At 41.8% G+C, this 23,874-nt stretch overlaps 1 protein-coding gene across 2 annotated transcripts in view; it reads left to right on the top strand.

The window, feature by feature from the left end:
* Positions 1–18,057: 18,057 nt before the first annotated feature.
* DCDC2 (doublecortin domain containing 2) overlaps positions 18,058–23,874 on the top strand; it is a 156,783-nt gene continuing 150,966 nt past the window's right edge. For both annotated transcript variants that reach the window (XM_025891267.2, XM_025891266.2), the window contains exons 1-3: positions 18,058–18,088; positions 18,787–19,170; positions 23,387–23,441. In XM_025891267.2, the coding sequence (XP_025747052.1) occupies positions 18,878–19,170; positions 23,387–23,441 (348 nt within the window). In that variant the 5' untranslated portion in view covers positions 18,058–18,088; positions 18,787–18,877. The remainder of the gene's footprint in view (positions 18,089–18,786; positions 19,171–23,386; positions 23,442–23,874) is intronic.

Raw genomic sequence — 23,874 nt, 5'->3', positions numbered from 1 at the left:
CAGGTCATAACAGATCCATTCTCACATGGGTTCTGGTATTCTGTAAGAGAGTGTAGTAATTCATCCTGCAATTTCCAGAAACTAGAGTGTATGAGAACAAGGGAGATCAGTGATATGAATGATGCATATTGCCATGTTGGGGAAGATCATTGACAAGACATGATTGACCTGTGAGCTGGACTCAGGCATCAGAGGCTCTTCACCCCCTCCCCAGTCCTGGGAATGTGGGTCCCACTTGCCTTTCCCACTCCCAGAGGCTGCTCCAAGGACACAGCTTTGAGATGGTGATGTGGTGTTGAGAACATCTGCATGGTATACATGACTGAACCCAGTTATAGCCTCTTTATAAACATTTAAGACATGGCAGGTGGATGTAGGGATCCATTCATCTTGCTCCCGACAAGACAAGCCTCACATGAATGTTCCCTTTGTTTATTAAAACTGTCACCTACCAAACTGGAATGGCCTGCTTCTTCCTTCCATGTCTCTTTACAGCTGGTTTCAGATCATATCCAGAAAGCTCCAGAGAGGGTGTGAACCAACATACCAACAGATACACAGAAACAAATCAAAGGGTGAATGAACTGGTAATCACTTGAGCTCTGACTCCTGCCACATCCTTCTCTGGTACCTCATGCAACTGAACTATCAGTTAAAGGCTTTTCGGAGGGGCACCTGGGTTGCTCAGTCAGTTAAGCATCCAACTGTTGATCTCAGCTCAGGTCCTGATCTCAGGGTGGTGGGATCACACCCCGAGGTGGGCTAGGCGCTCATCCCGGAGTCTGCTTAAGATTCCCTCTCTCAGGACGCCTGGGTGGCTCAGTCGTTTAAGCATCTACCTTCAGCTCAGGTCATGATCCCAGGGTCCTGGGATTGAGTCCCGCATCGGGCTCCTTGCTCAGCAGCGAGTCTGCTTCTCCCTCTGTCTGCTGCTCCCCCTGCTTGTGCTCTCTCTCTCTCAAATAAATAAATAAATAACTCAAATAAATAAATAAAATCTTAAAAAAATAAATCTTAAAAAAATTAAAGGCTTTTTGAAACATTTGATAGGTGTTTTTCATTGACCACCAGCTGTAAAGTCAGCTTCAGTCCACTCTAAGGCTGTAGACCTATCCACTTTCCCAAAAAGGGAGTAAATGGGTGTAACTAATAAATATAAACCAGGACAAACATTGTGTAAAAGCAATGAGGTGGCTAGAATTGGGACTGCTATAATTACAAATAATGAATATTATGAACTGAACTGTGTACCCCTCGAAATTCATATGTTGAAGTCCTAAACCCCATTGTCCCAGAATGTGACTGTATTTGATGCCAGGTCTTTAAAGAGGTAGTTAAGTTAAAGTGAGGTTATTAGGGTGGGCCCTAATCCAGTGATTGGTGTCCTTACAATAAGAGGAAATTAGGACACAGACATGCACAGAAGGAAGACCATGTGAAGACAGAGAGAGAAAACAGCCACTGATGAGCCACAAGAAAGGCTTCAGAAGAAACCACCTGCTGACACTTTGATCTAGGACCTCTGGCCTCCAGAACTGAGAGACAATACATTTCTGGTAAGCCTTCCAGTCTGTGGGACTTTGTTATGGCAGCCCCAGTGGACTGATGCCACGGACACCTTGATGTTCTGGAAACAGGGGTCATTCCTCCACAGCAACTCCATACGTCACTCTGAGTGATGCTGATTTTTAAAAAAAATATAAAAAGATTGTATTTTTTATATTATAGTATTATATTATATATAATATATTATACTATATATTATAATATATAGTATTTACAATATATAGTATTATAGGCTAAATATGTTAGCCTCTGAATATTACCATTATGTATTTATACTTTCTTCTTATGATCATACACAAAAAAGTGGCTTGGAATATGAGGATTTTTTTTAAAAGATTTTATTTATTTGAGAGAGAGAGAGAGAGACAACATGCCTTGGGAGGGGAGAGGGAGACAAGGGGCTTGATCGCGGGACTCGTTCCCAGGACCTTGATATCATGACCTGAAGGCAGACACTTAACCATTGAACCACCCAGGTGTCCCGAGAATATGAGGAATTTTTTCAAAATAGAAGAAGCACTAGCATTTATAATTAGCTGTACTAAGTGTTCTACATGTATTATCTTGTTTAGTTCTCACTATAACCTCTAAAATAGGTACTACCATTGCTCCCATTTTACAGGCGGGAAGACTGTGGGCATCGAGAAGGTAAGTCCCATGCTCGCTGTGCAGAATCAGAATTCAGTGCCGAATTCAGGCAATCCGAAGTCCACTAACCACTATGTTCTTTGATTTAAAACACATATCAAGTATCTCATGCAGTACCTGTGGGACATACAGTAGTTATTAAATGCTAGGCATCTCCTAGTTTCTGAAATGGTACACCAGGGAAATCCTTTAAAAATGTTACAGGAGTGGGTTCTTGGGCCTGACAGTGATAAAAATGAGACTGGACCCCTAAACCAAAGGCACAAAAAGGCTTTACTGGGGCCATAGCTTGAGACCAACATAATGGTTAGGCCGACCGCCCGGAACAGAGGGGACGCCTGCTTATATAGAGAAAATTTCTGCTCAGTTTCCCACTGTGATCCAATATGCTAATGAGGGAAAGGGGGAAAAAATGACTCGTCCTGATTGGTTGATATTGGCAGGCAACTCGGGCCCCCCGTTGGTGCTTTTTGGAGCCGGGGTTCTCTGTGTTAAGTCCGGTTTATAGATGGGGCCCATCATGGCAGCATCCTGGTTGTGTCTGTAGGAGAAGCAGTTTAACAACAGCCAACAGACAGCGCCCCAGGTGCATAATGTGTTTTTCACTTGGGGCTGGTTCCCATGGTCCCTAACTATCTGGCGACTGAAGGGAAATTGACCACCACTGGTCCTGACTGCAGAGCTTCACAACCAGTCAGAGCAGGGGGATGCTGAGGGGTGTGTGTGCTTCTGACTCCGATATCTGCTTGAATTCAGTTGGAAACAAACTTTTCTTCCCTTCTTTTTTTTTCTTTCTTTCCCTTCCTCCCTTCATTCCTGAGTATACAGTTGAGTATTGCAGAATATAGGATAAACAGAAGATGCAGATGGATGGAGGAAGGGCAGAATATTAGCTACGTTGTGTAAGTGAGAAATAGTGCTATGTACAGCATAGATTCTGAGCTAGCATTTGCTAATGAATGAATGGATGGATGGATGGATGGATGGATGGATGGATGCATTAGGTAGGCAGCTAAGGTCCAGGACTGGAAGTCAGAAAGTCAGAATGGGTAAGGTCATAGGTTTGTATTCAATGACTTAGTTCGAAAATGCTTCCAGGGTAATTGGAAAGAAGCCAGATGATGATGTGGTTTCGGGTAACATCTCACCAAGGGCAGCTTCCACTTGATTCCACAGGGGAAATCTGATGTACACCTTCTGCCTTAGAAGAAACCTGACCTAAAGCAAGGGGTCTGGGCTTTGACACCCTTGCACCAGGGGCATAGAGTGAGGGGCAGTGGGCAGGTACGGGATGATTGGTAGGTGGAAGCTGGGGAGAGAAAGACACTGTCAGGCACTCTGCTCTCTGCCGGTTCAGAAGGTGCAGCTCCAGTAGCTTCAAGGCCACCTGTAGAGAAGAGTTCTGGTGTGCCACAAAGAAGGCAAGGCTATAGGACACACCCAGGGTCACAGGGATCCCAGAGCACCTGGGCTGAGCACCAGCAGGGCCTGTTTCAGGCAATGAGGCCACTGACCTCAAGACTAAACCCAAGGCAAGGCTGTCTTCTGCCTGCTCTCCTACATTCTACTGAGCCTACAAATGCTCTCTATGTATACCTGCAAGTGATGAGAAAATTTTATTTAAAAAAATAAGAGATAATGTTTATTTGGTGCAAACTATTTGGCAGGCACTTCTCCAAACACCATACATTCACTATGTTTTAATCCTAGGGTTCTGTGGCTCATTTTATAGATGAGGGAACTTAGAAAAGTTAAGCAACAGACCCATGGTGACCCACCTGTTCAGTGTTGGAGCCAGGATTCAAAAGGTTACAAGTACCACGGACAAATAGAAGAACACGACTAATCTACTGTGAAGCGTAGAGGCACTTTGAGTGAACCAAGTTAAGATCAATTTTGAGGCCACCGAGGTGACATAGATGCAAATCTTTACTGAACTAAGATTTAGGTCATTTGATGAAAGCATTGCAATGTGTATGCATTTTAAAGATTTTATTTTTATTTATTTGAGATAAAGAGAGCATGAGTGGTGGGGAGGGGCAGCGAGAGAGGGAGAAGCAGAATCCCTGCTGAGCAAAGAGCCCAGCGTGGTGCAGGGCTTGGTCCCAGGACCCCGAGATCACCACCCAAGCAGAAGGCGGATGCTTAACAGACTGAGCCACCCAGGAGCCCCAACAATGTGTATGCATTTTAAAACATAAAATATCTCAGCAATTTTCTTCATTTGTCTTTTGTAATAAGAGTCTGTTGTCACTAACAAATATTGAGGGGGGTCGATTTTGGAGGTCAGATTCTCTGTCCTCTGGAATAGATGATTTTTGGCCACATCTGTACACTATCTAGTGTAGGAAATGAGCAATCCTTCAAGAGCAAAGTTTTGTGCCTAACCGATGACTTGCAGCAACTACAAGGATGTCTGACATGTCAAGTCCAATGAATTTAACTGTAGCTGAAAACCTCAGCATTTTTTTTGTCCTTATTGTGAAATAATTGTCTAGAGATGGGAATTCTCCAGGTGGCTAGTTAAATGCCTCCAGAAGGCATGGAGCACTGATGAATCCCTCTGAGAATTTTTGTAGTTTACAAGTGGCCTTATTGGTCAAAGAATCTCATTAACCCTACCCCTTAGAATAGGATCTCCAGGAGTGGCAGGTTTGTGAAGAAATAGTCCTGTAAATCTCAGCATCTCTGGATGAAACTGTAATGCAGAGTTGTTTCTTATCTTAAAAAAAAAAAAACAACAAAAAACACTGGTATTTAAAATAGTTATTAACTCGTCTTTTTCAGCGTGACTAGATTCTATTAATTTTTTGCTGATACTCCACTCCCTTGCTCTCATGACTCAAAGCCCTATATTTTCCCAGGCCATATCAGGCCAGGGGGTAGAGTTGGTCAAAATTAATAAGGCACGTCTTGGCAAGTTCTTGCTTCCCATGAAAAGTACAGGTGCATCCCATAACCCTCTGCGCCTCTGAACGGTCCCTCCTGTTATTTCTAGGAGCTCCTAGGGCACGAGGTCTTTAAGCAGCACAGTTGATGTATGTCCTTCATGCTCTGCTCTAACTCCTTGTGATGCTTTTTCCTGAGGTATCTATTGCTTGTGAAGGCAGAGATGCCAACACCAGTGAACCATTGGCTCTGTGGAGTGACGCTGTGTCCTGCCAGGTACCTCGCCTCACGGATGCTGTGTTGGAGTCCTCTGCGCCTGCGGGGCGGGGCCTCCTCCCCGCACCAAAATGCCTCTCTTCTTCTCCCGTCCCTCCCACGTTATATTTTACACACGGTATAAAAGAAGGATTGTTGGTACTCAATGCTTTATAGAATTTATAGTGAAATATTTATTTCAGGTTTTTCAGCCATAGTTTTCCGACCTCTGATAACGGATCGATACGGAAAAACTAAAAAATGATAAACTTTCATCTTCGGAAGTTGGGGGGAAAAAGCAAACTCAAGAAAATAACAGGAAAGGTAATTTTTGTAAAACAGCAGAAATAAATGACAAAGTGATAAAGCATACCATAGAGATGATTAATAAAGCCAAAAGTTGGTCTTTTGAAAAGATCTATAAAATTAACAAAACTCTGGTGAAATTAATCAGGAGTGAAAGAATGTAGCATAAAGGAACAATAGCAGAAATGGAGAGGACGGGCAGTACCGCATATGCTGCAGACCTTTAGAAGGTAAGACTTCATGCCGATGAACTTGAAAAAGAAGGAAATGGTCATATTGCTGAAATATATAACTTCCCAAATGCCGATGAACTTGAAAAAGAAGGAAATGGTCATATTGCTGAAATATATAACTTCCCAAATCTGATTAAAACAAAAAGTGACTAACAAGACCCAAATGACTTCCCTGGTGAGTTTTAACCAAACGTTTAAAGAACTATAATTTTGATCTAGTACCAAATCTTTCAGAAGCTAGCGTAACTTTTACATAACAAAATCTGGAAAGGCCAACAACAACAACAACAAAAGCAAATTACATTAATGCAAAAATTCTAAAACTAAATGTTAGCAAACAAAATCCAGGAGAGTTTAAGTTTCTGGACACAGTAAATATAAGATTTATTGCATTTATATACATTATCAGCAATAACTAGATAACAAAATTCTTTTTTTTTTAAAGATTTTATTTATTTATTTATTTGAGAGAGAGAGAATGAGATAGAGAGAGAGCATGAGAGGGGAGAGGGTCAGAGGGAGAAGCAGACTCCCCGCTGCGCAGGGAGCCCGATGTGGGACTCGATCCCGGGACTCCAGGATCACGACCTGAGTCGAAGGTAGTCGCCTAACCAACTGAGCCACCCAGGCGCCCTAGATAACAAAATTCTTAAAAAAAATCACTGGCTAAGTCCGATTACTTAGTTACATATTTAGAGAATTTTTTACTTTATTGGTTTTCAAATGTATTGGTGTAATGTACATAACATGCTCTGGTTTTCTTTTCAATATCTGTAGCATCTTCAATTAGCCTCTCCTTTTTCATTTCCAATTCAATTTCTTTGTGCTATCTTTGTGTTGTTGTTGTTATGGGGAGCAAAATACCAAAAATGTTCTTTTTTAAAAAAAAGAAAAATATGTTAGGACATGCCTCACAAAAATATCAGGACTTGGGGCGCCTGGGTGGCTCAGTCGTTAAGCGTCTTGCCTTCGGCTCAGGTCATGGTCCCAGGGTCCTGGGATCGAGCCCCGCATCAGGCTCCCTGCTTGGCGGGAAGCCTGCTTCTCCCTCTCTCACTCCCCCTGCTTGTGTTCCCTCTCTCACTGTGTCTCTTCCTGTCAAATAAATAAATAAAATCTTTAAAAAAAATATCAGGACTTATTATAAGCCATAAAGATAGCATAGTTTTGCAGCAAGCCTAGCCAATTGGACCAATGGAACAGAAGAGAAAGCAAATAAACAGATCCACATTATATTTGGACAGTTGGTATATGGAAGAGATAGCAGCGTGTTATTGGAGGTTATATAATAAACGATGCCAACAATATGTTGTACATGTGAATAAAATGAAATTTGATCCCTCTCTCACAGCACACAAAAATCAATTCATGGTGGATTAAACCTAAATGTGACAGGCAAAAGTGTAAAGCTTTTAGAAGGTAATATGAGAGAATATCATCATGACCTCAAGGTAGAAAGAATTTCTTAAATAATAACAAAAAGTACAAAGCATAAAGGAAAAGATTTACACATCTGACTTAACTAAAATTAAGAACTTCATTTCCAAGAAAGCCATAAATTGAAAACAAAGCCCCACAAACAAGGAAGTGATATTTGTAAAATATATAACCAATAAAGGACTGCTATTGAGAATATATAAGGAGCTATTCAACATCCAAAAAGGTAAGGAGAAAAAAAATATCTAACATTAGGCTCAATTTTTTAAATGGGCAAAAGATTTAAACAGGCTCTTAACAAAAGAGAAAACTTAGATGACCAATAAATATATGTGAAAGTATATTTAGCTTCACTAAAAATTGGAGAATTTTTTTTTTTTAAGAGAGAGAGAGCACATGTGCGAACAGGTGGGGAGTCAGAGAGAGGGCAAGAGACTCATCAGCAGGCTCCATGGCCAGCGTGGAGCCTGACGCGGGGCCTGATCCCATGACCCTGAGATCATGACCTGAGCTGAAATCAAGAGTCGGATGCTTAACCAACTGAGCCACCTGGGCGCCCCAGAAAACAGAGAAATTCTAACTAAAATCTCCAAGATTTTGCCCCAGATTGGCAAAAGTTAAGAGATGACAAACCAAGGTCATGAAGGATGTGGAGTCTCAGGAGCTCTACAACCACTCTGCAAATCATCTGATGTTGTCTGTAAAGTTGAATACACGTGTACCCTTAGAACCAGCATTTCTAATACTTTGGGTATATCCTGGAGAGAAACTTCCACACAGGTGCATCAGGAGACATCTACAAGAATGTTTGCAGCAGTGTTTCTCATAATAAGAATACAGACAATGCTAAGGTGGAAGAGTAATGGAATGGATAAACAAATAATGATGCAGTCATCCAATGGAACACCATATAGCACTGAAAATGAACTCGGTGGCATGGGCCAACATGGAAAAATATTCACTGACGTAACCCGAGAGTCCAAAAAAATAATGCACAAAACAGTATGCATAGTAAAATCCTACTAGTGTAAAATTCAAAAGTATGCAGCATTAAATAATTCATTGGTTAGGGTTCCAAAGTGGTAAAATTACGAAGAAAGGTAAGGGAGAATGATAGACACAATGTTCAGGACAGTGGTTACCCACTGGGGTGGGGTCAGGGGATAAAGGGATTGTATCTGGCAGGAGCATACTGGGATATCATGGGAAAATGGTAATATTTTGCTCTTGAGCTGGTGGGAGGGCATACATCTCTTTGTATTATTGTTAATGTTTTATATCCCTCACATGCATTTGAAATATTATCATTATACATTCAAAATATAGTAATAATTATTTTCTAGAAGGGTTGAGATGAGTGAGTTTATTATTAGGAAGGAAGGAGGAAAAGGAAGAGGGAAGGAAGGAATAGAAAGAAAGAGAGGAAGGGAGGAGAGCTACCAAGAGGGTATGAGTCAGAGACTAGGTATTTGTCGGGGGTTCAGCAAAGAAGACATTAATGAAGTGACAGCAATCAGGGAGGGCCGCCCAGAGGAGGTGAGTCTTGAGATGGGTTTTCAAGAACTGTTATGATGTGATACAGTAAAGAGTTGGAAGGGAAGTGAAAGGAATTCTCATGAGGAAAAGATGAACAAAGACAACTGGAGGAATGAGCCAAAGAAGCATCCACAAGGCAAATAGCCCTCTCTTCCATACCCACTCAGGAGACGGTAGGGAGGCCTGTGTCTCTCGGGGAGCCTGTGGCCCAAGGCAGTGATGCAAAGGTGGCAGAGCCCCAACATGGAGGGCCCTGAAAGCCAGGAAAAATCAGTGAGGCTGCCGGAGAGGAGGCCCAGCCGGTGGTGACCACAGTCCTCTCCGAGGAGCTGAAAGGGAGACCCTGACCCTCATGTGGGTGCTAGAGCCCCCTGAGTCCCTTAGCCAATTTGGGGAATCCAGGCCTTATGCTCCTGCTCTATCAGAATGCCCTACAGGGATTGGAGAAATTCCTACTCTTCATCTCCTAGAGCTTAGTTATGTGGAATCTGGAATTCCCTGCAAATAAGGGATGTGGGGTCAGGGGGATGTGGGCTCCCTGTTGCCTTCTCCTCGCTGTGATTCTGCACCTCGGCTGGGATTTCCCTGAAGTTCTCCTCCCTGTGGAATGAGGTTAGAAACCCTGAAAACCATATGCCCAGAGGCCCCATTAGAACGTGCAGTGAGTTGGAAATATGGCTGTGTCCCAAGAGGGATCTGCAGAGGATCCCTACAGCTGAGAGCCCTGTGGGTCTTGTTCAAGGTGGACTCCAACATCATACCTGAGCGCATGGAGCAAACCAGCCAAGGGGTGGGTTTAGCGTAAACTCCCACCTCTTATATCTTTAGGGGCAAGGGAAGCTGTCAGATTATGGCACATAATATATAAGATATAGATATAACCACTGCTACTTTCTTTGCATGGAATGCTTAAATGGCAGGATTTTGTACAGCTGAGTCTCTCTTGTTAGTTAGCTGAGCTGAATGTTTACCTCATCAGAAAGACCTTCCTTAGCAGCTGCACCAGTTTGGATTCCCACCAAGAGTGCACGAGGGTTCCCCTTTCTCCTTAGCCCTGCCAACACCTGTTGTTTCCCGTGTTGTTAACATTAGCCATTCTGACAGGTGTGAGCTGGTATCTCATTGTGGTTTTGATTTGCTTTCCCTGATGCTGAGTGATGCTGAGCATCTTTTCATGCATCTCTTGGCCCCATCTGGATGTCTTCTTTGAAGAAAATGTCTATTCATGTCTTCTGCCCACTTTTTAACTGTATTATTTGTTTTTGGGGTGTTGAGTTTTATAAATTCTTTATAAACTGGAGCAGCCACTCTAGAAGACAGTATGGAGGTTCCTCAAAAAGTTAATAATAGAACTATCCTATGATTCAGCAATTGCACTACTAGGTATTTACCCAGAGGATACAAAAATACTAATTCGAAGAGGTACATGCACCCTGATGTTTATAGCAGCATTATCTACAATAGCCAAACTATGGAAACAGCCCAAATGTCCATTGACAGGTGAATGGATAAAGAAGATGTGGTGTGTGTGTGTGTATATATATATATATATATATATATATATATATATATATATATATGATTGAATATTACTCACCCATAAAAAAGAATGAAATCTTGCCATTTGGAATGACATGGATGGAGCTAGAGAATATTATGCTAAGTGAAATAAGTCAGTCAGAAAGACAAATACCATATGATTTCACTCATATGTGGAATTTAAGAAACAAAACAAATGATTATAGGGGAAAATAAAAGAGAGGCAAACCAAGAAACAGACTCTTAACTGTAGAGAACAGACTGATGGTGACCAGAGGGGAGGGGGTGGCAGATGGGGGAAACAGGTGATGGGGATGAAGGAGGGCACTTACCACGATGAGCACCAGGTGATGTATGGAAGTGTTGAGTCACTATATTGTACCCCTGAAACTAATGTTACGTTGTATGTTAACTGCCCTGGTCATTGTCTGTCACAATACCCTTTTCCTGTTCATAGCGCTTGCCATTCCTAAAACGTTCAGAAGAGTGGACACTATTTTGTCAAGTGCTTAGAGCAGTGCCTGCCAAATAGTTGAGCAAGTGAACATTGTACATGTATGTGCGTAAAAGGAGAGACACACAAAAGCAGAGCAGGAGGGAGAAAGGAAGGGAGGGAAGGTGGAAGGGAAGGGGCGAGGGAAGGAAGGTGTCCTAGCTCGGGTCTCAGCTACGTCCACTACAAGGATTCACATATATCTGAGCATGTCTGCCAGACTGTCAGATGGACCCACCAGGAATGTGTCTTTCTGTGAAACTGAGGCATCACCAGAGAAAAACACTCACCCTATAGGTACTAAGAGATGTAAACTTTGTCCCAATAACAAAGGCTAGGACGCTGGAGACAGACAGTGTAAAGTTTAACATCTCATTTGTCAGCTTCCAATCCCCATCTACATCCAAATGTGTTATATCCATTCATCAGTTGATGGGGCTGTTTTCCCTTTCTGGCTGTTACCCATACTGTTTCTGTGAACATTTATTACATGTTTTTGTGTAAACATATGTTTTCAATTCTCTTGGGTATATGCCTAGAAATGGGATTGCTGGGTCACATGATACACGATGTCTAACTTTTTTTTTTAAAGATTTATTTATTTGAGAGAGAGAGAGAGAGAGCACGAATGGGGGGGTGGGGAGGGCAGAGAGAGAGGGGAAGCAGACTCCCCTCAGAGCAGGGAGTCTGACCCAGGGCTCCATCCCAGGACCCTGGGATCATGACCTGAGCCGAAATCAAGGATTAGAGGCTTAACTGACTGAGGCCCCCAGGCGCCCCTGTATGAATGTTCTAATTTCTACTCATCATCCTCATCAACATATATATATTTTTTTGTTGTTGTTTTTGTTGTTTTAAACTCTTACAACTATCCCAGCGGGTATGAAAACAAGAGGTTCTTATAGTACTTAAATTTGATCACTCCCCTCCATTTATATGCAATTATGCATATGTATGTTATGTATGTTAGTTCTTTTTTTAGGCAGATTATTTTATTTAAAAATTTTTTTATGTGTTAGTTCTAATTGTATCATAAACACCATACATCAGGTATTGTTATTATTGTTTCATGTAGTCATTAAAAATATTTACACATAGTTAACAACGTCTTTGTCCATCATTCCTTCTTGCCTTTCAGACTCTTATTCGGGACCATTTTTTTTTTTTTTACACTTGAGTTAAGTTCTTTGGAATTTTCTTTAGTGAATTCCTATTGGTGGCAAATGCTCTTAATTTGCACCCATTCTTGAGAAAGGTAATTTTGCTGGGTAGAAATTTCATATTCACAATTATTTCCTCAACATTGAAGGTCTTAATTTCACTCTCTTCTAATTTCTGTTGTTGCTTTAGAGAAATCAGACATTAACGTCTTACCTTTGTAGGTAATTTGTCTTTTTCCACAAACTGCTTTTAGGATCTTATTTTGTATATTTTCTATGGCAAATTCACTCCAATATACATAGATGGCGATTGTCTGAATTTATCCTACTTGGGATTCATTTGACTTCCTGAATGTAAGGATTTGTATCTTTCAACAATTCTGGAAAACACTTCAGATAGTGCCTCTGTGCCATTGTATCTATTTCTCCTTCTGGAATTTTCATCATACATCTGGTAAATAGTCTTAATTTAGCCTCTGACCTTTCCTTCGTATTTTTCATTTATTCATCTTGCTGCGCAGCTTCTGGATACCTTCTTTGAATATACTTTTCAATAACTCTCTCTTTGGATGTGACTAATCTGCTATTTAATTTCTCTGTGGAGTTTTTAGTTTTTATGTTTTTTCATTTCCAGACATTTTATCTTACCATTTTTAAAAACTTTGGTAATTTCCTAAAGTCTCTCGTTTCTTACTCTTATTTGCAATAATTTTATTTCTTTAAACATATTAAGATTAATTATCTTATGTTCTGCCTCTGGTAATTCCAGGAATTAACCAGAATCACTTTAAATTTAAATTTAATTCTCTGCCTCACCTAATTCAAATCACAAAGATAGAGTAACTAGTTTCAGTAGCTACCCAGAGTCAACTGTTACGATTATCAATTATTGGAAATTTCTCCATCTCTCCTTCCCACGTCTACCTCTAGCATGCATGTAAAATTAGGCATATCTCCTCACGGTACTTGCTCTGTGGAGAGAGTTAATACCTGTTGCCCATTATCTTTACAGTGTAACTTGAGATCCCAGATCCACATGGGGGACTCCTCTCAGTCTGTCCATCCCAGGAAGGTCCTAGACTTATCTCTTGTGCCTGCCTCCCTGTACAGCTACCAGATCATCAGTTCCAGGTCAGTTGGGCATGGGCAGGTGTACTTAGGGTTAAAGTTGATTTCAGTGCTTGCTTACCTCCCAAGGTTGCTGTTTTCACTCAGCTTTTGGTTTTTCTGAATTCTTTTCATTCTTGCCAAATTAGGAGTGCATTTAAAAAGATTTCAGCATTTTTTAATCCAGTATTTTTTTTTTTTTACTGGTTTAGAAGGACAGTTATTCAGATATTTAGCTCATGTTGGAAATGGAGTTCTATCAATATCCTTTTTAAGGGACCACTAAAGGCAGAGATTGTATATGAACAAAAAAGTTTTCAGCTGGAAATATTCCACAATAGCATCGAACACAATGTTGGGCACATCATTGTGGCTATCCACCTCTCCTCGAGATGCCTTGGTTCTTCCTTCTTCCTTCATGTCTGCATCATGCTTAATTCTCAAATTATTTCATTTAACAAATATTTATTGAACATCTGCCTTTACCATGAGGCTAAGTGCTGGAAGATTCAGGCAAGATAATATTTCCTTCTGCAGTTCAGGGAAACTAGAAGCGCTCTGTGTAAATTCTCTCAACTTCTCTCTGCCTCTAAACTTGCCATTTTTCTGTTGGGCTTGCAGATCATACCCTAGCGAACTGCAAAGTTTTTCACTGATATTAAATCTCACCTTGAAAATGTATGTTTTTCAGAGGAAGACAATAGTAACTTAGGAAAATGTGATATTTGGTTTATGTAGAATTTAAAGATAAATTGCTATAGGTTCCTTTGAGGTTTACTTTATGACAAGAAGCAATATAAAAAAAGGTTCAAGTTTATTGTTTCAAGAGATTGTGATTACTCATCTCATATTCTAAAGTCAGCAAAAGTAGGAAACAATTATTTTTATTATTCATAACTCCTTAGATATGTGGCAAACATTTCTTATTATGCTCTAAACGAAGGTAGGGAGAGGGGGCATAATGAGAAGGGGAAGGCTTAGGGCATGTTAAGTAGATAGAACCTACATGATTTGGCTGTAAATAGGAGATGAGGATGGTCCTTCTTACAGACACCTTTGGGCACTTAAATATAGCCAACTGGGGTAGACAACCCAGTATCTGAATATGAAGAAGAGTTTAGTTGTTACTGGAACCAGTTAATTGGGCAAGAGGAATTCAGGGCTTATCAGAACTTCACCATTATCCAAATGTATATCCAAGAAACATAGTCTCAAGAAGTTGAAGTCGTTGCTCTTTCTGAGATTGAGTTATGAACACCAGTTGTAAAGGTGATGACACTCTTTGAGGGAAAACTAGCAGAATATGTCCCATATTCTATAAATATCTCTATTGCCTTGAAAGACTGGCAAAACTCAGTGGTGGGTAAGAGTCTGGCTTCCTCACTTGGGGTAATGAGCATGGGTATTATATGCAACTGATGAATCACTAAATTCTACTTCTGAAACTAATAGTACACTATATGTTAATTAATTGATTAAAAAAAAAAAAGAGTCTGGCTTCCTGTGTAGGTGCTTTCATCTGCATCTGGCTATGTATTTTCTCTCCAAAGCTAAGCAATTAGTTTTAGAATCTCTTTAGTTGTCAAGTACTTTTTTATTTGCTCATCTGAAAATGTGGTTTCTTCCACAGGAGCAGCTTCTAAATATTTTAAAGTTTTATCTTAATTTTTATGTTTTAAATTTAAAACATTTTGCCTTTATTCACTCATCAAATAATTATTTAGTACTATGATATATATATATATGTATATATATAGCAGCCTCTGTGGGATAAAATGGACATAGTTTTTTCCTTCAGGGAATTTATACATATACACACGTAATTATAGAAAGATTAAGCATTTAGTTATACAAAGACAAAAATTAAACATATAATTTTACAAAGGTTTATAATTACAACCTATAAGACCTGTGGAGGAAAATATGTAATAAGTGCAGAGCTATTCTGATCTGGGAAATGAGGGGAAATGACATTTAATTGGGACTTGAAGCGTTGGTTGGAAGGAGCCAAACACGTGGGGGACAAGGAGCTGGAAAATATGTGCAAAGGCATATTCGAGGAAGTGGAAGGACGTGTCTTGACTTTGGGAGACCACAGAGAGAGTTGAGGGAGAAGAGAATAGAATGAAAGCACTATGAGCCAGCATACCCAGGGCTTTGGGATCATTGTTGATGATGTCGGATTGTATCTTATGAAAAACAGGAGGCCTCCAAAAAGTTTTCAGCTGGGAAGGACATGACTAGATGTGTGTTTTTCAACAGACTTTCAGGCAGGCTGTCCTGTGGAGAATGGCGAGCAGGGAAACACAACTGGAGACAAGGTGACATTTTAGGCAATGATGGTGGAAATGGATTTGGAGATGAGCAAATGGATTCACTTATGAGGAAATATTTGAGAGGAAGAATGGATAGAGCTTGGTGACTGACTGAAGAATGCTCATAAACCCAGGGTGCAACGTGGTCTGGTTTCAGCACAGTATCACATCGAAACAATTATTATTCCCACAGAAAGACAGACTCGGAAGCATTTCAGAGATTTACTCAGGCTCTTGAGGAAACGCCACATGTCTTTACAGTATTATTTTTAATGCACAGTAAAACTTCTTTAAGAATCCTTTTTTGCCATCTCTCACCCTCAAAGTCTTTCTCACACTTAGGAAGAAGCATAAAAACAAAACTCTCCTCTCTGTGTGTACGCTAACATTCCCCAGCATCCGTCTGAAGTGGCTTCTCATTCTACCTCAGCTCTTTGTAGTCGGGGTTCAAGTACGTTCTGTGGCTTCTGAAATCCTTATCCCTTTGCTCGGTGGTTTTGGGATTCTGCACAAGAGAGCACAGCTCCAAAACGAATTCAGCAAATAAAGGGAGCAGAAAGTTGAATAGATGACTGTGTTTGCTGTTGTTTTTCTGCATAGTCAAATGTGTTCTGTGAGCAAGAGAAATGTGTGTGTGCAGATGGGTAGAGGAGGGCCCATTTATGGGGATGGGAAACATAAGAAAAGAGAAGGTGTTGGTGAAAACATGAGATCCTGTGAACGTGTTAAGTCTAGGCTGTCTTTTGATAGTCTAGGGTAGCTGTTCAGGAGCATGGTGTGCTGAGAGCTACCTTGTCAGAGTCAATTGTTAAATTTTCAAAGATTTCAAACACAGCCACTAAAAAAATTAAATTGTATAAATGTACGGTTAAATAAATTATATTAAAACAAAGGTAATAAATGCCTTTAAAACTCATCACCACCTATATTTTACTATTATCTATGAAGTTCCATGTCTACTGTAACAGTATGATGGAAATACCAAATAAGGGCATGCAACTGTGCATCTCTTGCCTTCAGTGACATGAGATTGGGAGCTGGAAATCAGCCACATTTGCAGTATTTAAACTACAAAAATTGGCAAAAGCTATGAATCAAGGCCTTCCCCACCCCAACAGCCAGTAACTAAATACTTGTCACCACCTCACTAAGAGACAACTGGGTAAATAAGTCCCGCCCTGGGAGACTGATCTGCACTGGAGTTACTGTTGTGGAAGGAACCAGAATGTACATGTGGGATGGTGGCTTCATGGACTTAAAACAAGGCCCCACGCTTAGGAACGTCCCCATGTTTGGTTTAATGCTTTGCTGTTGTCATCTTGATATTCTTAATTTTTGAACAAGGGGCAGCGCGTTTTCATTTTGCACTAGGCTAGTGTAGGTGGTAGAGAGGTTTGGGTTGCCTGAGGGCTACTTGGTTTACTGCCTTCCTTCCCTCAAAACAGGTATTCTGTCTTATTCCCTTGCTTGGTAGCATATTTGCACAGATAATCTCCCCATTCATTCTCTCAACCCGTGCATTCTTTACAACTGGCTCACAAAATTCCTTTCTCTTTTCTCTCTGTATTATTCTCTCCTCTTTGGTCTCCTTTGAAAACTGTGAAATTTCCAGGCATTAATGTATTAGGTAACTTTAATAAAAATGTTTCTGCTCCAGATGGCAATGTTTTACACATTTGCCTTTTAGATTAATATGACACGGTTGTCAAGGCAATTTTGGAATCACAGAGAATGAGGACTGAATTTTTGTGTGTGACCACAGGTAAGTTTCTTTGGTTTCTCTACTCCTTGGTTTCCTCATCTGAAGAAAGAACAATGCTTGCCTGAAGGTTATTGTGAGCATTTAATTAGGCAATCTACATAAAGACCCTAACGCAATGCCTGCTACCTGGTAAACTTTGGATTACTAGCAGTTATTATCAGTACTACTTTTGTTCATATATGATGCATTAGGAAGAGTCAGTAATGAAGTTTGCACACAACAAGGAGAATTCGGGGAGACTCTTCCTGGCCCCACAATATGTATGTCCCTGAGTGGATTGGACAACACCTCTTTACTAAAGTTCCACTGTCCTACCCAATCTACACGAAAGGCATGGATGTGAAGTCTTGGGCACAGACAGCTGTTTAGCCAGTTAGCCTTCTGGAGACAGTGAAAAAGCCCCTTCTCAGCCTAAAGTTAGGAGGCGGTAGGCGCTCAGAATATTGCAGGCTCCCCTCTTCACCTCTGTATCACCAACCTCTAGCAAAGCGCCTGGCACACGGGGGCGTGCATTTATATTAAGACTGCATGCTAATGCCACCCAGGCTTCCCCTCCATCCCCCGAAACCCTTACTTCTCCACTCTTTCTGGGGACGCCCCGGGCAAAGCCTAAGGGACTCGGGCGCGCGCCAGGACGCGTTCGCGGACTCGGCTCCGCGCGTGGCTGCAGTCGCTATGGAAACGACGAGAAGTAACAAGTCCATCCCCCCCGGGGGGTGAGGGAGGCCCGCCGAGGCAACGGCAGCGGAGGAACAGCGGGAGCGCCGCGCCGCCGCCGAGTTCAGCGCGGTGCCAGCCGAGCCAACGCGCCCCCGCCCGAGCCTCCCCTCCCGTGTCGCCAGGTACCCCCGCGGCGGGCGCGTCCCCGGGGACCCCACCCGCTGCCTCCCGCCCCGGGACTCGGTTGCGCACCACGGTGTTCAAACGGTGCCCACGGGACCTTCGCCGGCGGTGGCGCGGATGGTCGCCGAGGGAGCGAGGGGTCCCGGAAGGTCGAGCCCCCCCCCATGCCTCCCCCCTTTTCTCTCTCAACGCACGTTAGGCTATTATTTTTCAGCAAATAAAAATCTGGGCAATTCCAGCCAGAATCCTAATTGCTTTCATTTGGGGAGCAAGCAAGAGAGGAAGGGGCGAGGTGGCAAGGCGAGAAAAGACAAGCAGTTTGAAGAGTAACACGAGTATGAAGGGAGAAATGGAGTTGGAGCATCTTTCTAATTCGTGTGTGCGTGTGAGCGCGCGTACACCCCCTCTCCCTCCGGCGCCCCCTCGGCTTGCCGGCGTAAAGCCCCACGCGCGCTCCTGTCCCGAGGTGGCTATCCCTGGGCTCTGACCGTAGCGTGCGGAGCAGGTGTGCTGCGCGCACGGCGAGCGCTGATTGGCTGTGCCGACTACGGTGAAATACCTTGGACGTGGACCTGGAGTCCCGCAGCCTGCAGGGTCTCCGCGGGGTGCACGCCAGGCGCACTGCAGTTGCTCGGCTTTTTTTTTTTTTTTTTTTTTTTTTTTTACCGCGGGCTTGTGTGTTTCGCGTTGGTTTCAGGAGGCTACCCCACGGGGTGCGTGCGGTGAGGCCGCTGGGCAGCAGAGGCACCTCCCCTGAGAAGCCAGCAGGGCGGCGTCCCGCGGGGAGGATGAGCGGCACGGGCGCCCGGTCCAGCCACCTGTCCCAGCCGGTTGTGAAGAGCGTGCTGGTGTACCGCAACGGGGACCCGTTCTTCGCGGGGCGCCGCGTCGTCATCCACGAGAAGAAGGTGTCCAGCTTCGACGTCTTTCTGAAGGAGGTGACGGGCGGCGTTCAGGCGCCCTTTGGGGCCGTCAGGAACATCTACACCCCGCGGACCGGGCACCGCATCCGGAAGCTCGACCAGATCCAGAGCGGAGGCAACTACGTGGCCGGGGGCCCGGAAGCCTTCAAGAAGCTCAAGTGAGTCCGTCTGTCCCCCTCCGCCCGCCGTTTAAAGTTGCATTAAAGTGTGCGGTTCGCTCGAGCAAAGGCGTGAGCCCCGCCTCGCCCACCCGCGGTGTGTCCGGGGGCTGTGACTGCGCGGGTGGATGCCTCTCTCGGGGCTCCCGCTGCAGCTGGGGCGGGCGGGTTGAAAGTGTGCCTGGGGAAGGAATTTCATTTGGGTAGCAGGAGGAGTAGGAATCTTAGAAAAGCATTCAGGGACCAAACTGGTGCATTAGCGTTTTCTGTCCTGTTTTTTCTTTCCTCTTTTTTCTTGGCACCTGCTTTTTTGAGTTTAAATACGATTTCTTAAACATTATTGAGATGTACTGTATAGTGTGTAGTCACCAGAGGAGAATATTGCTTTCTGCACTCGGCCCCCCTCACCTGCTTCAATTCTTCCAAACTTTCATCCCAAGTAGAACTGACCACGCCCCACCGTTGTGACCCTCCTCCCGCCGCCTACATGTTTATGCTATTAGCCTAATGCTTGGAAAAGCTTACTGGCGTAAGGTATTTGCCTATATGTCTGTCTGTAGGTACTTGCTGGCTAGACCTTCAAGCGCAGGGGGTCAGGATGGGCGCTTACTCCCAGTTCCTGGCGGGGAGCTCACTCATGGTGGGCAGTGAGTTAGCACGCTGTGCTTGGATCTACCAAGCAAACAGAGATGAACAATATGTGACTCCTTGTTTTTAAGAGTTTGAGATCTAACAGGACAGAGACTACATGCGCACCGATAATTTTAGTGTAAGGTACAAAGGAACAACTGCAATTAGAAAAATAAAATTATGTGGAAGTTCGCAGTTGAGGGACATTGTTTCTGGTGGGGGTGGGTATTGGAGGACAGGTAGAGTTTAATATTCCATAGGATTTTATTTACACCTTTATTGAGATATATTTCACATAACATAAACTTTACCTATTTCGGTCGTTTTTAGTAGGTTCATGGAGTTGTGCAACCATCGCTACGAGCTAATGTTAGCACATTTCTAGCACTCCAAAACGAAACCCTGTCCCTCCCAGTTCCCGCTCCTCCCCATCCTCTGGCAACTGCTAATCTACTTATTCTCTGTCTCGATGGGTTTGTCTGTTCTGGATATGTCATATCAATGGAATCATACAACATGTGGCCTTTTGTGTTTCTGGCCTTTTTCACTTGGCATAAAGTTTCCCAGGCTTGTCCATGTTGTAGTGTGTATCAGCACTTCATTCTTTGTATTGTTGAAGAATATTCCACGGTTATGGATATGCCACATTTTGTTCATCCACTGATAGACATTTGGATTGTTTCACTTTGGGCTATTATGAAATAATGTTGCTAGAAACAATTGTGTGCACGTATTCATTTTTCTTGGTTATGTACCTAGGAGTGGAATTACTTTATGTTTCATAGTTGTTAATATAACATTTTAATTGAAATTTGGCTTGGGCCTCAGGATAGCAAAAAATTATCTTTCCTGTAAAGTCTAGACCTGTGAATTCTAATTTTCACTATACAGAAATATTTTCGCAAATATCACTAATGTCTCATATCCTTTTTCCTTTCCTGGATCTGCTTAAACTGAGTTCTGAGTGTTCTGCTTTTTTGTTCGGCTAGACATTCTTTTTAATGCGAGGTGACAGATACATTTGGATTTAGATTTCCCTTCTTGGAAACCTTCTTTAGCATACTTTGTCTAACTTCGTAGACAAGAACTAAATGAAGTGATGTGCTTCAAAGATACTTAGAACCTAAAAGTCAAGAGACATGATGCTGAGCTGTTTATCAGCTGTGTATCTTTGGGCAAGCCACTTGACTCAGCGAGTCAGCTTCCTGATAAGGACAAGGAGTGCATCCATGCCTGCCTCACTGGGTTGTTAGAAAAGTGAGTGCTATGGATGTGAACGTGCTTTGTAAACATCAAAATGTCATGTAAATACAAAGCATCACTATGTCCATGTACAATATATGTTTCATCATGTATTTTGTTGATTTTTTTTTAAATTAAATAATTCCCATAAAAAGCAGTTTCATGGGAATGGAACTCTGTTTCGGAATCTATTAACAGCTCAAAGTTGCAGACTCACTTTTGTAACTCATGTTCTCTTTTGTTTATTTGGCACTACCAGCTCAAAAGATAAAAACAGGTCCAGTTCCAAATCAAATAGAAAGTACACTTCAAGTCATTCTTTATATAGATATAAGAGATTTGCATGGTTATTTTTGCTTTTAATTCACATACAAAAAAACCCCGAGTTTGTTATAACAGTTTCCATGGTTAGTTTTCCATGCTGACAGATGATTAGTGTATTTATTTCTGTTAAAGTAGTAGTATCTATGGTTATGATAAGCCCAGAAGATTTAAATGCTGAATATATTTGAAGCTTAGCAGTTGCAAGTTTACATAACAAATGGGACAATTGACAGAACAAAAGAAAGCCCAGAAGATACTGAGGGTAATTTATGTCATTTAGGCCCTAAAGGATGTTGGGGAACTTAGCAATGGTAGAAAAAAATTATTCAAATGAAAATGATCAACTTCCTTCTTGAATTTCTTTCACTCAGATTTTTCCTAATATTTTTGAAACCATAATTAAACTTGAGGTAGCTATTAAATCTTTATTTTATTTTAAACTTTTATTTTAAACCTTTATTATAAATCTAGAGATAGTTATTTTCCCTGAAGTTTTCCTATGTGTTTTTGGAAGTTGACTCGATTTCATTAATCTTGTGGATCTGAGATCACTTTTCTGCACATGGCAGTTAAACTGTTTTTGCTCTTATGTCAGAAATCAGTCCCTGCAGATTTGCAAAAGAGCCTTTTTATTGCTAAACAGAGGGAGTTTTGCCTTATGTAAACACCGTTCATGTAAGAAAAATATAATTTCCAGTGGTATTGATTAAAGCATTCTATCTAAAAATGCAAACAATAAAACATAGATAAACTTAATTCTAATATAAACTCTTTTTTTTGGGGCAACGCAGCACTGATAGTAGTTGAGGTATCTTTGTATCTATGGTTGTGAATTAAATGCTAGATTTATACTTATTTTTTTATATTAAAACATTTATTACCACCTGCTATGTGTGAAGGACAGTGGAACCGGATCACGGTGATGGACTTAGGGCTTGAGGTTGACAAAAGTGTAGTTTGCAGGTTGTACTCATGCTATAGCTAAAGAAGGATCACTAGTTAATATCTATAACAACTAGTAATTTAGTAATAGGGGTCTCCAGAGGTTAACTAGTCCACTCATGTGCATTTTAGCCCAACCAATGCCTAACCCATCCCCCGTGGCTGAGCATTTCCGTATCATGAAAGTATTTTCTTTTTTTTTTAAGATTTATTTATTTATTTGAAAAAGAGAGAGAATGAGAGAGAGAGAGAGCACATGAGAGGGGGGAGAGTCAGAGGGAGAAGCAGACTCCCTGCTGAGCAGGGAGCCCGATGCAGGACTTGATCCCAGGACTCCAGGATCATGACCTGAGCCGAAGGCAGTCGCTTAACCAACTGAGCCACCCAGGCGCCCGTGAAAGTATTTTTATAGGGAAGAGGATTTCCTGCTCTTTCACAGATGGTCTAATGCATGCTATTGGTACTTCCTTTGTTGTTTGTTTGTTTTTAGATTTTATTTATTTATTTGAGAGAGAGAGTGAGCAGGAAGGAGAGGGAGAGAGAAAATCTGAAGCAGACTCCAAGCTGAGCCCAGAGCCCCATGGGGCTTGATCCCAGGACCGTGAGATCATGACCTGAGCCATAACCACGAGTCCTCGGATGCTTAACCTGACTGAGCCAGCCAGGCGCCCCAGTACTTCCTTTGTTTTGACCTAAAGGCTGTGATTAATGGAGCTGTTAAGGACTTGTACACCACAAACCACTCTTCCCATCAAAATCGGTTTAAGAATTAGAAATACCGCATAGATAGTCAGGGGCCAACCATTGTGGGGGGAAATGTTCTCTTGAAGAAATATGTGTTTCTAAGACTTCAGTTTCATTGACGTTGGGTGAAGAGGACATGTATCAGCTCGGGTTGGTGATGCTCAGAGCAGTTCCTACTACCCTAATTGCTTTCAATTGTTAGCTATTGATTTTTGCTTTAGGCTTAAGTATTTCCTAAGGCTTGCTTTACATTTTTATAATTTTTAGTAAGAAATTTACATAACTGACACAAAAGCAATAAAAGAAACCTTACTGTTTTGTTTTCCTCCCCCAGTTACTTGGACATAGGAGAAATGAAGAAGAGACCTATGGAAGTTGTTAATACAGAGGTAATGCAAACAATATTTTGAAGGTTCAAATAAATAACAATGCCATTTTTGTATTTCTTATAGCATGACTTAGAATTTGGGCAGCATTCTAATCATTTATGGACAAAGATATACATGTTCCAGGTTTTGCTTATGTTATAGCTGAAGAATGACCACTAGTTAGAATTGGCAGCAAGTAGTAAAAAGTACATCAGTGCATTGGTTCTGGATGGAATTTTGTTTGAAGGATATGCAACTGTTCAAAACAGGCTACCTTGCTTGAAATTGGTGACCAACGCTAAATTTCTGTGATAGAATTTGAGGTGTGTGAATTCTTTAAAAATGAGCATATATTTGTTCTGGTGCTCTGGATTCTACGTCTTTGATGAAGACATTGGCAACGTGCAACAGGTGTGCAATAAATTTTTCAAATACACTTCCTTAAAAAGCTCAT

The sequence above is a fragment of the Callorhinus ursinus genome, unplaced genomic scaffold (genome assembly GCF_003265705.2).
Source record: "Callorhinus ursinus isolate GAN/ISIS: 27379988/994484 unplaced genomic scaffold, GSC_fseal_2.0 scaffold26, whole genome shotgun sequence".
Lineage (NCBI taxonomy): Eukaryota > Metazoa > Chordata > Mammalia > Carnivora > Otariidae > Callorhinus > Callorhinus ursinus.
Note: the sequence above shows the minus strand (reverse complement) of the source record. Positions and strands in the feature narration are given on the sequence as shown.